The sequence below is a fragment of the Monopterus albus genome, unplaced genomic scaffold (assembly GCF_001952655.1).
Source record: "Monopterus albus unplaced genomic scaffold, M_albus_1.0 scaffold85.1, whole genome shotgun sequence".
Lineage (NCBI taxonomy): Eukaryota > Metazoa > Chordata > Actinopteri > Synbranchiformes > Synbranchidae > Monopterus > Monopterus albus.
This window is the reverse complement of record NW_018127965.1, coordinates 410,850-425,482: the sequence shown is the minus strand read 5'-3', so window position 1 is coordinate 425,482 and position 14,633 is coordinate 410,850. Positions and strand designations below refer to the sequence as shown.

Below are 14,633 nucleotides of genomic sequence, written 5' to 3'. Positions count from 1 at the left end.
CCCACGTCACTGAATAATGAGTGTAGATGGTAGAAAGCCAGGAAACTCTGGGCCAGAATTATTCCACCATTTCATTTCAAATAAAGGTGACGGCTGTTTGTTTGTTTTTTGTTTATCTGATTTTTGGGGTTCTTTCTTTCTTTTGTGAATGAATTTTGAAAAACCCCACAAAGAGAAGCTTAAAAATGTCTCCATCAACCTTGTAGTGTGAGTCAAAGGTTCAATAGCTGACAGGATATGACTGTGGTGAAAAGCATTACAGATTTCAAATGTTCTGTTTTAGGACACCAAAATACAGTAAGTGAAAGTTTACTTGACACAACTTTCTTTTCTGAATAAACGCTACTTAATATTTTAAATGACTTAAAACGTACGGTAGCTACATCATCGGCTATTTTCTGTTTCTTTTCACTATCACAGAACATAAAAGCTGCAACATGTTTGAAGATATGAGTCCCAGTCACTGCTGCCAAGGCCTACACAGGCAGTTTATATTATACAGAATTAAAAACTTGCAGCTGATAACAGCCTGGCTTATCTTTTTGTGTGTTTACTTCTCTCTGACAGTATTAATATCAAGCCACTTCACATCCCACTGTAGACATGCCAAACATGCTGTATCATCTGAGATACTGTACTTTTACTCACTGAATGCATAATTAATAACCAGAAATACACAGTGTGAATAGCAGAACAGAAAAGAGCAATAACAACACTGATTTATTCATGGGTGTATAGCAAAGTATGTTATGTCACACAATGATAAGCAGCTGAACAGTGCCATCTTGTGTGTCAAAGCAGGAGCATTTCTGTGGGTTCCTTTTATTATATAGCCTTTACTGCACATTTAACTTCAAACAAATATTTGATGTAAATCAGTAGAGCCATGGTTCTTTATTGAACATATGAAGTTATATGTTCTTGTTCAAAGTAACATCGACGGGTAAGAATAAAGAATATGTTCAATATATAAAACGGTTCCCTATTTCTAGACCTGTCTTGCTAATCAGAGACCCATTTTACAGTAGAGACCCAGAGACCCATTTTCTTTTTAGTCATGGCAACAACTTTGAATAATGACACTCATTCAATACTGGCCCACTTGTCATGTCTCAAACGCCCTTAAATATGTCACATTTCTCTTCAAGGTGTAAACGTAAATGACAGCTATTTTCTTGGTTAATATCCTGAGTTAGAATGTCTGTAAAACAAAACACAAAATTGTCACACTTTGTGTCCCCCTATCTGGCATTTATAAGCTGTACACATTATAATGTAGTTGAAAGCAGATAAGTGGCGTGTTACCTGACAGAAATGCAGGAATGACAATATTTCTGGTCATGACTGTAAGTGGCCACCCATAAGGAGGAGTGTCACAAACTGTGAGCGCCCAAGAGAAAGTGTAAAAAAGTAGTAATACAGTTTAACTGCTCATAATAAGACTGTGTGAAATGATTTTTATTTAAATTGTATTTAATTATAAGGTATACACTATGGCTACATGAGCAGGTTAGAAAACAAGTTCTCTATTCACCTGATAATTGTAGTAAAAAATTACCTGTGGTTTAGCTAGTGAAATTTTCACATGAGGTATTTTACATTACCTGAGCAACTATTTTAACCATTTGACTTAGCTTCTGCAAAATTGGATTTTTACGTGGGGTACGTGATGGCACCAGTGGCTCGACGACCAACATCCAGCTTTCTAAGCGGAGGATAAAACGTGGTGGGCACCCCCTGCAGGAGGAGTGCAGAACTACAACTGAACTATTTTGCATCGGATAGAAGTCCACTGGAATGTTAAAAAAAACTGCAGGCTATTAATTAATCATTTTAATTCTTAGATAATTGAACAATGTGTTTTAACGGCCACCTGCACATTCATGGGTAATAGATATGATATTTGGATATATTTTCCGGTTTATAAGCCATCTGTTATGCTGGTTCAAACGACAGATAACTACAGCCTAATGTTCCTCTGACATCAACACATTTATTTTTTGGTGTCTGTTTCACCCAGTTCATCTTATTATACTGTGTTTTTCACCCCCCTGGTGATCCTATGGAGTGCTGAGCTGCTGAGACTTGGACCCAAACCCATAGCGTTTTCCCCTCACGCATTTAGATGGCGATCTAGCACTCTGGACAGTTGCATCAGTTCCTGTGTGTGCGTGTAAATGGCAGTGTCGTGGCTCCTCCACGCTACTTTTTATTCCCAGGACGCAGAATAGTAACAAATGCTCCTCTACTAGGAAAAGGCAGCGATCATAATAAATTCGTCACCCTTCTGCTCGGGCTGGCTCAACCAGGCAAAGTGCGCAGCTATTTGTAAGCTACAATAACAACAACCTCCAGTACCATGCCCATGGATAACGTGGGGATTTCTCTGATTTCTCTTCCCCTCGCCGTGAGGAGACGACATCTGCGTCAGATCCAAAGGCAGCCTTCAGCTAATTGCTTCGGATCGTTCTACTAAACAACAGAAGGACTTCGTCGCGTTGCAGACTGTGGTCGCAACAGATCGGACGCAAGACGTGGATTTGAAGGTATTTAATAACTGCGACACTGGTTATGGAGGCCGACGTGCACACGCGTCCGCTACAATTGGGCAGTGTCACTGTGGTGCTCGGTGCGCACGTCTTGAAAGTGCTCCACGTTTAAATGGATACTGTGTAGCTGTGTTGGCACGGGGCTGCAGCTACAGGACGTAGCGCACTTCATAACTGTGCCTGAAGCGTGTGCACGACTCCGAGTCTTAAAAAAAAAACCGGTAGCGGTTTCATGAGCTCCGTTTTGCCTTCGTATTTATTTTGATCATGTTTTAGTACAGACTAGGAAGTTGCTCATCACTAAGGTTGTGCTCAAACACAGGACAACTATACTACGCACTTTTCTGCTGCGCTTCATATTGGTTTTCTGAGGAGGCACGCCCACTCCGGAGTTCTGTGCTTGTTCCATGCTGATAAATTCTAGATTTTATTTATTTATAAACACATTATCAGTGTGTTCATTCATTATTTCATCAGCTGCAAGCCAAGATAGAGAGGCTAAAGGCAGTCTACCTTGAGCACTCTAAAGCACTGTGTGGGAGGCTTCTTTCTTTTTTCTTTTTTTTTTTTACAATAAATGTCAATTTTGTTTTGCCAACAGAGGGGGGCACTCTTACAAATAGACTTCCAGCTAGAGTGACTGGGGAAGTTTTAGATCTGAGAGAGGCAGCAGAAGGGGAATACATAGTACATGGTACAGTAATTTAACAGATTATAGAAAGGGAAAATCTTACCAAAACTATCAATTATAAAGCATATCACTGCCTATTAATTATATTATTGAGAATGATGGAATAGGCTGAAGAAAATAGAGGTGAATTCACTACATAATTACTGTAGGAATATACTGTGTGCCTTTGCACATTATACATGCATTTTTGCAATCAAAAAGCTCAAGTTGACAGTTGAATCTTGTCTTGGTGCATCCTGTGTCCCAGTGATGTTGGACTGATCGGCTGCATTGGGTCTCTGTGTTTGTAAAGAGTCATGGAGGAAACAGCTACCGCAGCTCCTGGCACTGGTGCTGCCCCATCGACTCCAAGACCTCAGCCTTCTTCGTTTGCCCCCTCCCGCAGCTTGCTGGAGTGGAGACGGAGGGTTAAGTCTGAGTATATGCGTCTTCGCCAGTTAAAACGCCTTAAAAAAGCAGAGCAGGTCAAGGTGGGTCAACGCAAACATGTTGAATCTGTGCCTGTGAATTTTATACATGGGGGGGTTATCGTGCTGTACATATGTGATTATATACAGCACTGACTGTCTGTTTGTTTATAGACCCTGTTCATGTCCAATAGACAGAAGATTGAGCAACAGACAACTCTCCTGAACACAGAGTGGTCCAAGCTCAGGATTCAGTCCATCCCTTTGTCAACTTCTAACGGAGCTCCGGTCAGCAAGAAGGTGTGTATGTCTGCATGTGTGCCTGTGTGCACTTGTGCACATGGTCCTGGCATTTCTCACACTGAAACTTGTTTACACACTCACACTATAGGGACTCAGCACTGCTGGTCCCCACAGTCTAAACCCATGAATCTTAGTCTGTGTGTGTTTGTGTGCTGCAGAAAGTAAAATAATGTTGGTTATATCAAATAACCTTCCATATATCGTGTCCACGCTGCTCAGCTCTTCTTCACATTCCTGCGCTGACTGCTCCAGCTCAGATAGTAATATTATTATCAGTAGTTGTGTTCTCATGTCTATCATGTTAGGTCGTCACATGGTTGTCAAGTGTTACTAAAATATATCAGGATGATGCTGTGTGCCACAAATGGATCATATAGCAGCCTAATAGTGGCCTCTGGCCTTGTGGGAGCTCATAATAGGAACAGTGTGAGGTCAAAACAGCATCTTTCTTTTCCCACATACTGTCAAGGCCCAGTGTATTGTGTTTATGTGTTTATCTCACCTGTTTACAGTTGTTGATTAGATAGTAACAAAGTTGTCCAGTGATCCTCTACTATAGTGTCAGCTCACTCCCAGTCCACGTCTGGCTCTCTTACAGATGTGTACAGTGGAGTTTGGATTCCCAGAATTCAAAGCTCAAGCCACTGCCATGAGGCCTCTGTCAAAAGTGGCAGGAATCCCCTTCATGTACTCATGGTCGCCTCTGCAGCACAACTTCATGGTATGAAATACATCCTATTATGTTGTGGGTGTTGCAATTACAATGCTTTTACACATACAGAACACACTTTATGGATTTTCCCTCATTCACCTGATTCCAGTTCAGAAGATTTGTATGTGTTAAATGGCGACTGGACATGCTCCTCAGTTAGCATCAGCCTGTTTCCAGTTAACATCTAAACCAGTTTGGTAAACTCAAGAATGCATATTATCAAGCCAGAAACAGGGCTTTTTGCCTTTATTTCAAGAATATATAGTGCTCACATATAGTGACATGTGAGATTAGGTGGTCACTGACCTGTCTTCGTGGATGTTTTTGTGTCCTAGGTGGAAGATGAGACGTTCCTTCACAACATCCCCTACATGGGCGATGAGGTGCTGGAACAGGACGAGGCCTTTCTGGAGGAACTCATTGACAACTATGATGGTGTCCATGGCGATAGAGGTGTGTGTCCTGTCAGATGTTCCCCACAGATCCAGCAATTCAGTCCCTTATTTACTGCCAGTCTGATATGCTGTATATCACTTACACATTTAGTGGAGAACGTAGGGTTATTATATGTTAATAATGTAGATGGTGTCATGTTTTAGCATATCTAGAATGCTATGGGAAATACAGATTTGTAAGAGCTATACTCTAGGTGTTGTTTTGATGTACAGTATTGATTGTGTCCCAGAGGGTGGATTTATCAGTGATGAGATCTTTAAAGAGCTAGTGGAGGCCTTGAGCCAGTACTCTGACCATGAGGAGGAAGAAGAAGAGGAAGCAGCGACAGTGGCAGAGCTGACGGGGAAGAAGGAGGAAGAAAGAGCGATGAGGAGGAGCTCAGTCGAGGGTTCAGAAGAGACAAAAGCTGGGACTGTGGTGTATATCAGGAGGAAGAGGAGGAGCACTGCTGAGGGTGAGCATTTGTGTGTTCAGACTTTGTCCTGTGAGTGAACAAGAGGGGTGCAGCATGAACAAGGCTGCCACTGTTCCTCCCATTATACTGTACAGCTGCCACAAGGTCACCCTTCCACAGCAGCTCTGGAACTGGCATTGTTTACTTTAAAGCTGCCCCTGTGTCCCTGCATACTGTGTGTGTGTGTGTGTTTGTGTGTGGAAACCTGTTTGTCTATGACACTGATATGGCCTGGCTCTAATTACGGAACTTCATAACCTCTTGCACCAGGGTTTATGGGAAACTAAGCTAAATACACGTTCTGCCAACACTTAATGATAGTAAAATGGAACCACACATGGACACGCAGTCATTCAGCTACTGGTAAACAAGAAAAACCATGGATGCAGCGTCTAATAAAAGACAAGGAACAAAGAAAGCTACATCGTCCTCATTATGTCATGATTTTCACAGAGAACTGCTCTCAGAACATGTTATTGCTGGCTGGCCTTGAGAATTAGGAAAACTTTGGTACAGTACCATTGCAAAATGTTTCAAAGAACACATTGCATAAGCTTAGTTTGTGACTCTGTATCAAACCCTGATGTGTGGGTAAAACCGGGTCATTTGTGTAACAGACTCTTTTCTCTTTCTGTCTCCCAAAGTGAGGGACTTGTCCAGCAGCAAGAAGATCCCCAGTGATAAGATATTTACAGCCATCGCCTCTATGTTCCCCTACAAGGGCACCACAGAGGAACTGAAGGAAAAGTAAGAAAAGTGCAATGAAACCAGGGATCTGTGCACACATTGCTGAACAGGCCATTGCTTAGTGTTCACCATGGAGACACAAGCTGTCAGGGAGGAAAGTAATAATGGTGGCTCCCTCTCAGGCTCTCTGACTCAAAGGAGCAGTTGCATCAGCATCTGAAAGAGTTTTACTTACAAAGAAACATGTGCAACTGTGCTCAGCACCACTTTCAAATGAGCATACTAATCCTGTGGCACATAGACCCATCACTCCTAAAATGTTCTGTGTTACCACAACAGGTACAAGGATCTCCTGGAGCCCCCAAGCCTGGTGAAACTGCCCCCCCTATGCACCCCAAACCTGGATGGACCTTTTGCCAAATCTGTGCAGCGGGAGCAGTCGTTACACTCCTTCCACACGCTCTTCTGCAGACGTTGCTTCAAATATGACTGTTTCCTCCACCGTAATGACTTGATTTATGTTTATTATCATTAGACCAGCAGATTCATTTTAGTTTAGGTTTGTTGATTCTTAGTGAGATTGTGATAAATATGCCATGACTTACCAGCTTTGTGCCTTGAGTACATTTACTTAAATGTATACACCTGCTGCCTACCTGTTGTACAATGGAGACACAAAATGTTTGTTTCTGTTCATAAAGCTTTTCATGCTACACCCAATGTTTACAAGAGGAAGAGTAAGGAAATCCGCATAGAGACTGAACCGTGCGGCATAGACTGCTTTCTGTTACAGGTATCTCAGGCTCACACTTATTTTGTCTGTTTATCCATCCTATATGCTGTAGTACTTGCTGTATCTTGTTGTTTACTTGTAGTTTTTTTTCCCCCATCCCCCTGCCCTCTTCTAAAGAAAGGGGCTAAAGAATTTGTCGATCAGAATATGTTACGGTCACAGAGGTCTCGGAGGCGACGAAAACAGCAACGTCCCACCAGCTCCAGCTGCCCTGGACCATCTGGATCTGCTGAGGAAGGCAAAGAGGGCGACAGCGACCATGAGACCACTTCCTCCTCAGGTAGGACTCTGGTGTCACAGGAAAAGGGTTTGGAGCTAGTTTTCAACCCACCTAGTGCTTTTTCTAGACGTGAAAAGTAAGCAAGCAATGGGTCTTAAAGACTCTTATTTAGTTTTTATTTTAAAAACATCTCTATTATGTTAGAAAATATATAGCTATATTCATATTTTAAACTTACAGTACAGTGTTTGCTATATATTTTTATATTAAACAATTTATGTTTTGAGATTTCCATTTTCTGAGCTACTCTAAAGTAAAAATCTGTTTAATTCTGGCAGTTTAATTGAGGCTGCATGCCCTGGATTTCCAAACAGAATGGACACAGTTCTTGTGTTTCTGAGACTGAGTCACTGTATGACTGGGTGGATGCATCATTTACCATAACGCTCCCCAAACTCTCAGTTCCCAGAAGGCTGTCTGCCCTGACTGTCTGCAGTCTTTCAGAAAAGTGAAATCTGGCTAGAGATGATAGCCATCAAGTCATATCCTACTCTCACATCTTCCCCCATCACTTCCCAATATCAGCTCTCTTTTGTCAAAATAAACCAACCATTAGTTTTGCGTGCTCTAGCGCCAACATAAGCACTTTGTTCCTTCTCTCTATACTTGTGTTTTTTTTATCTTCTTTTTTTCATTTCTACTGGTTTCTTCATGTGGAGAGCAGCAGTAAGGCAATAGGAGCAGGCTCCCCTTGCTCTCTGTCTTCTCGTCTAGAGTTCTCAGGTTGTTGTTCATTGTCATCAGTGCCTCACTGGAAGTCTCTGTTAGTTTTGGAAACCACTCATGCTCAGCCAGTGACTCAGCAGACTCTCTCGCACATGTTGACATAATGTGGAAAAAACAGATTGTTGAGCAGATTAATAAAGATACTCAGTGCTGCAGCATGCGGCCATACCAGTGCTGCATTCAGCCTGTTGCCAGGCAACATTCGGCTCTCTGCCTCGAACTGTGGGTGTACGAGCATTGGTCTTGAATGCCCAGATGCTAAATCTAGGCCTATGCTCCCTTGTGTTTGTGTGTTTGTGCATCCAGACACAAAAATGGCACCCAGAAATAGTTGTGTGTAAGCGTAGGGTTAAATTACCAATACTGATGTGTGTCTGTGCAAATAAAATAAAAAAAGTTCAAAAAAGATTTAAAAACATTAAATGAACTTTCTGTCAAGACTAGTTAGTCACTAAGGCTAAAGTGTGTTTCCCTTTGTGTATCTCCTTCTCTAAAAAACAGAGGGGAATTCACGGTCCCAGACTCCCACCAAGCTGCGTCCAGGGGATGATGACAGGGAACAGCAGGCGTGCTGTGTCGTCCAGTGGAGCGGGGCAGAGGAATCACTGTTCAGGGTACTGCACGGCACATATTTCAACAACTTCTGCTCCATCGCTCGCCTCATCGGTACCAAGAACTGCAAAGAGGTGAAAGGTTCCCTCAGTTTACAGCTTGCCAATCTCAGCATGTTTTCTCTGGCAACATAAATAGAAGATAAAGTGCTATTACTGATCTATTTGCTACATATAGGATCATATTTTCTAAAAAGAGTATTCCACTGATTTATCATTTTACTCCTGTAACACTGTCACACTCGCAATGGAGACATCACTTATTTTAATAACACATACTCCTCTTCCTGGCACCTACATGACCCATAATGTAAACCAAGCACTGGCTCTTTGGTCAGAAATGTTGGTGTGTTGTGCTAGTAGCAACTAATATAGCCTCCAGTCGCCACACACAGTCAGAGGTGAGATTTAGGCTACAGACATCTGATAAAGTCTTCACTCCCAAATGACATAACTTGAGGGAATATATTAGATTTTACACTGCTCCCTCTGGGGCCAACAAAGGCTTTTTACATATATCTTGTAGTACTCCACAGGACCTGTAAACAGACTTTGATGTTTAAAAAAAAAACATACTAGAATGAAAAAAAGGCTGGAAATTGACTGTAAAAATAATTTTTGTAGAATAAAAATGAAAGGGCCCACAACAGGCAAAGGAAAGAAAATGGTGAGAAACAGGAAATAGAGGTGACAGGACTTATGAGAAATGAGTTTTCTATTTTTTGGGAGAAAGAAGTAAATGTTACCATAATTGTAAGTAAACATCTGTTTCATCTGTGATTTATTAGAGAGAGAGAGAGAGAGAGAGATAGTTATATTAGTTATGAAATGTAGTTTTAAATGTTAAATAAGGGACTTTGGTTAATACTTTCTGAAACTTCTGCATAGTTGTTTTGAAACGAAACAGAAAACATACTAGTGTGACTATACTCGTTCTGATTTCTGTTACATTTGCGTCAGTGCTGATGTAATAACAAATGCAACCTGCGTCTGTAATTTTAGGGCAATAATTATAGTGACTTCAGAGAAAATGGCACGCAGCGCCATAAACAGGGACGCTTAGCAGATGTGATATTTGTCATGTTTTCTGATGTAATCATTCAGCCTGAGGCATTCCCATCATGTTGGCTGTACATACTGTAAAAAGCTTCATAGAAATATCATAGCTTTTAAGCCATTATCTAATTTTTAAACACAATCAACCGAATACAAAACAGGACAAATCTGAGACATATTGAAGCACCCTTATCCCTCTATATCCAGTCCCTTTAGCATCTCTTATCCATGAGGCAGGCAGTACTGGCCCATCCGTCTTGGCCCTGCTGGTATCCAGAGGGTTCCTTCCACTTCTTAACCGAGAGGAAAATGCTGAAACCAGCTGCATCATTATGTCTGTGTCATAGGGAAGATGCCAAATCTGGGGTTTGTCAGCCAGAAATGGTTGCGCACAGTTGTATGTGTATGTCTGGCCTCTGCAGTGGAGTCCTGATAGCAGAGGAAGGGGGACAGGATGTTCTGTGGTGTAATCGCGGTGGTGTACTTTTCATCTTGAGCGGCACAACACAACATAATGACGATGAAGGGAACAGAATTTCTTCACAGTACATTACATTTGGGATAAATTTCCACTTGTTGTTATTGTTCATATCATTTCATTTCCCCCAGGTTTACGAGTTTGCAGTGAAGGAAGTCTTGATCCATCGTGTTCCTCTGGAGGATGGAGGCATTTCACCTCAAAAGAAGAAAAGGAAACACAGGCATTATAATACTACTTATTCTCCCTCTCTTTTCTATCATAATATAACATCATCTCTTGCAAAAGAAAGCTTAACCCTCAGTAAAGCTTCCTTGAACATTTGAAGGTTAAAATAAATAAAGTCATGAAGAAGTAATTGTATTTATCATTGTTTTATTAGTAGTAGAACTGAGGGTGGTCTTCCTGTCACACCTCTTCTTTTTATCACTTAATGAGAAGTGAATTAGTTGAATTTGTGTGGAACAAGTTAGGTAGGTTTTTGACAAAGCTCAATAAGCCTTTTCATTGTGTTTGTTTGATGTGGCAGGTTATGGGCAAAGATTCAGCTAAAGAAAGGTATGTTCATCTCTTAGGAAAACATCATAACATGACAGTTACAATGCTGAAATACAGTACACTTTATGCTGAAGGTTTTGCCCTCTTTTGCTCCAGATAATTCATCCAATCAGGTGTACAACTATCAGCCATGTGACCACCCCGATCATCCCTGCGACAGCTCCTGCCCATGTGTGATGACCCAGAATTTCTGTGAGAAGTTCTGCCAGTGTGAGCACGAGTGTGAGTGTCACCTTTTTTTATTCACCTGTGTCATAAATCTCACATAATGTACACAAACAAAAACACGGAAGTAGCCTGTTCTCTCTTGTGATGCTAAAAGAAAGGAGTTGTCATCACATTTTCCACTGGAAGCTCTCAGTAGCTTTAAGTCCTTTTTTGCCAGGCCACAACAGAGCAGGGCAGCAGAAAGTAAAATGATTCTGCAGTATTCTGGCAGCAGTCAGAGGGAGGCACTGTCCTCTGGTAGGGATAGGTGGGCGTCAGCTTAACACAGAGCTGCGTACAAAATGAGGCATTCACTGCTACAGCAGCAACAACCCAGAGCAGTGTTTTCCAAAATGGCCACATTGTGGAGGAAAGCATTGTGTATTTCTCCCTCCATAGAGTTTAAACCAGAGAAGGAGGTTAACGGCAAAGTAAACATTTTGCTGTGGTTTTGAAAATATATTTTAGCCTCATTTGCTCCTCCGCTGTGGTTCCACCACCTTCCCTCCCCCCTCCTCCTTACCCTAGGATTACCTCTCTTTTTCCCGTAGCAGAGGAGAGCTGGGGCCAAACAGGAAGCAGCCCCCGGTTGCACACGTGTGCGCTCTAAAGACTTGGAGGGAAATCAAAGGGATGTGACAGGCTCTGTGCCTGATACACAACATCATATCCGACATCACTATGAGTCAGACAGCTATAGCTGAACTGTTTGATGATGCAGACACATAGACCCTCACAGGCTGGGAATAGGAGGTTAAGATGGCGTGACAGAGAAGACAAATGCTGCCTGGAACTCTTTTTATGGACTGTCTTGCCCAAGCAGAAGCCACTGGAAAGACATTTCTGTTATTCTTGTCAGATCCATCTGTTCATCTGCCCAGAGGGTGTTAAGTTACACCCTGCAAAATTGCATTTCAACATACCTGCCAGCAGAGGTCTCTGAATGATCTGCTATCAGCATTACACAGCCATTAAGCTTCTGTGTTACAACTGCATTTTGAGATATGTGATTTATTTAACAAAATCATATCATGTTCTGCCAAGCTATATTATATATTATATTTCTGCATCACCCACCGCATGCAATTTGCACATAAATCTTCTTAGCACATTCCTTTTCAGAGCAGCTGTGGGTCTGTTTTCCAGGCCAGAACCGCTTCCCAGGCTGCAGGTGTAAGACTCAGTGCAACACAAAACAATGTCCCTGCTACTTGGCTGTGAGGGAGTGTGACCCAGATCTGTGCATGACCTGTGGCGCTGCAGACCACTGGGAAAGCAAAGTGATTTCCTGCAAGAACTGCAGCATCCAGAGAGGCCTCAAAAAGGTACACAGAGGAATTTGAAGGTCTTGATAGTTAAACATTTGTAATGTGATTTTCTGTTATTCTAAATAAAAGTCAGAGGTGTTAAGATCTTTCATATGGCTCTTGGTTTTCCAACCTAATATCTGACCTCTCCTTTAGCACCTGTTGTTGGCTCCATCAGATGTTGCCGGGTGGGGCACCTTCATCAAAGAGTCTGTTCAGAAGAATGAATTCATCTCAGAGTACTGCGGCGAGGCAAGTCAATGCAGTTTAGTTAGATCAAAATTACTTTTTTATGAGGTCTCAGCTTGATTGAAGGTTTGTACTTAAACAGTGTTAAATATGTGTGTATGTGCATAAGCAGCTGATCTCCCAGGATGAGGCAGACCGACGTGGCAGGATCTATGACAAATATATGTCTAGCTTCCTTTTCAACTTAAACAATGGCAAGTATTCCACACTCTTCCTCTAATATTATATGCCAGCCATACCGCTATTAAAGTATACTAAGTAATCTGTAATATACTCTGTGTCTCTGCACTGAGTAGACTTTGTAGTGGATGCCACAAGAAAGGGGAACAAAATCCGTTTTGCAAATCATTCAGTTAATCCCAACTGCTACGCAAAAGGTTAGACTGAGTCACTTCATTCTGTTGTGAAGTCAGATATGATTTGCTGTGATATATTTATTTTTTTGTAGTTTTTGTTGGCTAATGTGTTTGCTGCCATTGTAGTGGTAATGGTGAATGGAGACCACCGTATTGGAATCTTTGCCAAACGAGCTATTCTACAAGGAGAGGAGCTGTTCTTTGACTACAGGTAGAGTCACAGGTCTTTTTGTGACTCCATCAGCTTCAAAGTAAAAAAAAAAAAACACCAAGGCCGCTGTACATTGTGTCTGAATTACTCGTTACTCCAGGATGCTAACTTAGACTCTTTACTTCATCTTCCTCCCACAGATACAGCCAAGCCGATGCCCTCAAATATGTGGGGATAGAAAGGGAGGTAGACATGACTTAGCTACAGTGCATCTGCTGCCTACCTCCATAACCCTGCCCCTAACTCCTCAGCCACCCACTAATGCTTTTGTCCCTCTGCAGCATCACATCTAGCTTACAAGTCCTTATAAACAGCCATTGTCTCTGCCCTGTTTGCTGAAAAAGTAGGATGTCCATCCCTGCTGTTTACAGGTGCTCCTGCTCCGCAGACAGTGCAACACCTCCTCCCGTGACAGCTGTTGGCTCAAGTCACCGCACCTACCCACGAGACTGTATACACCAAGCTCATGAAACTAAAGTGGAAATAATATTAATCCCTTTGATTACTGCATCAATAGGATCACTCGTTTTTTTCTAGTTCCATCTTTTCAAGGCAAAGAGGCTACATTTAGCCATCATACAGTGTGTTACTCTCTCAGTAGTTTTTTACTGTACTTAAAGATCAGCTTTTGTTGTTGTACCTCAACACATAATGTAAGCTTTTCCATTGTACCTAATGACGACCAGTGAAATGCATGTGCTGTCTCTTGGATAAAAAAACCATTAAACATGTTAGCCACGACGTTAGCTTCAGTCAGATGCTGCCCTGTGCAGTCGATCAGTATTGTAGTGTGATGTTACCCTCCAGATGTTCTTCAGAAAAATTTCATCAGGTTCGACAGCTTGTTTGACAGCTACGTTCCTCTGCAAACCTGTTCAGCAGCTACCGTCACCACCACATCTTAACAGTAAAATAAGTTATTTGTGCATTTATATCATTGTTCTGCAAAAATAGGCACCCAGATGAAAAACCGACTGATTGAATGTAATCTGTAGATGAAGGTGAAGAGATCTCATCCTTTTCATTTTACACATTAACCCATTCTGTTTGGTACTCTGACCAACATGCATGCATGCCAAACATTGATCATCACATTTACATGACCTTGAAGCCTTCACACTTTGCAAGGCAAATAATTAATAAATGAACTAGTCACATGATAAATGTCTTCCTTATCGAAATTGTATAAGTGCCAAATGATTCCATGTAGAAAAGGCTGAAACAATGTGGATATGTTTCATGACAAACAGAACTGTGTAAAAGGTAACTTTGCATGGTTAAACCAATGACAAATGCAAAATTATCAGTGTTTGACCAAATATTAGTCCCCCACATGTGAATGTGAAGTATCATGTATCATCTCCTCTTTAATTTTTATATGTCCAAATTTATTATTCAGTTTTTCATTTATAAACATTGAAGCCCACTTTGAAATGAGATCTTTCTCAAAAGAGGTGAACAAAATGGAGTTTACTGCTATGTACAGTGTATGCCTATAAAAATAAAAGTTTAACTTTATACATTAAAACACGCTGTCCTGGT

At 41.5% G+C, this 14,633-nt stretch overlaps 1 protein-coding gene across 4 annotated transcripts; it reads left to right on the top strand.

The window, feature by feature from the left end:
* Nucleotides 1-2,069: 2,069 nt before the first annotated feature.
* Nucleotides 2,070-14,619, top strand: ezh1 (enhancer of zeste 1 polycomb repressive complex 2 subunit). 4 transcript variants are annotated; one of them, XM_020607324.1, is made up of 20 exons: nt 2,070-2,546; nt 3,533-3,710; nt 3,822-3,947; nt 4,549-4,671; nt 4,998-5,115; nt 5,348-5,572; nt 6,217-6,319; nt 6,599-6,762; nt 6,961-7,052; nt 7,170-7,332; nt 8,560-8,744; nt 10,335-10,426; nt 10,733-10,761; nt 10,858-10,983; nt 12,115-12,293; nt 12,432-12,527; nt 12,637-12,718; nt 12,821-12,901; nt 13,007-13,091; nt 13,232-14,619. In XM_020607324.1, exons 2-20 carry the CDS (start codon nt 3,537-3,539, stop codon nt 13,290-13,292), a joined length of 2,304 nt encoding a protein of 767 aa, XP_020462980.1. In that variant the 5' UTR covers nt 2,070-2,546; nt 3,533-3,536; the 3' UTR covers nt 13,293-14,619. The 4 variants fall into 4 exon arrangements, with proteins under 4 accessions (XP_020462980.1, XP_020462982.1, XP_020462981.1 ...); XM_020607326.1 differs by having other exon boundaries at nt 13,007-13,131; XM_020607325.1 differs by having other exon boundaries at nt 3,488-3,710.
* The last annotated feature ends 14 nt before the right edge of the window (nt 14,620-14,633 follow it).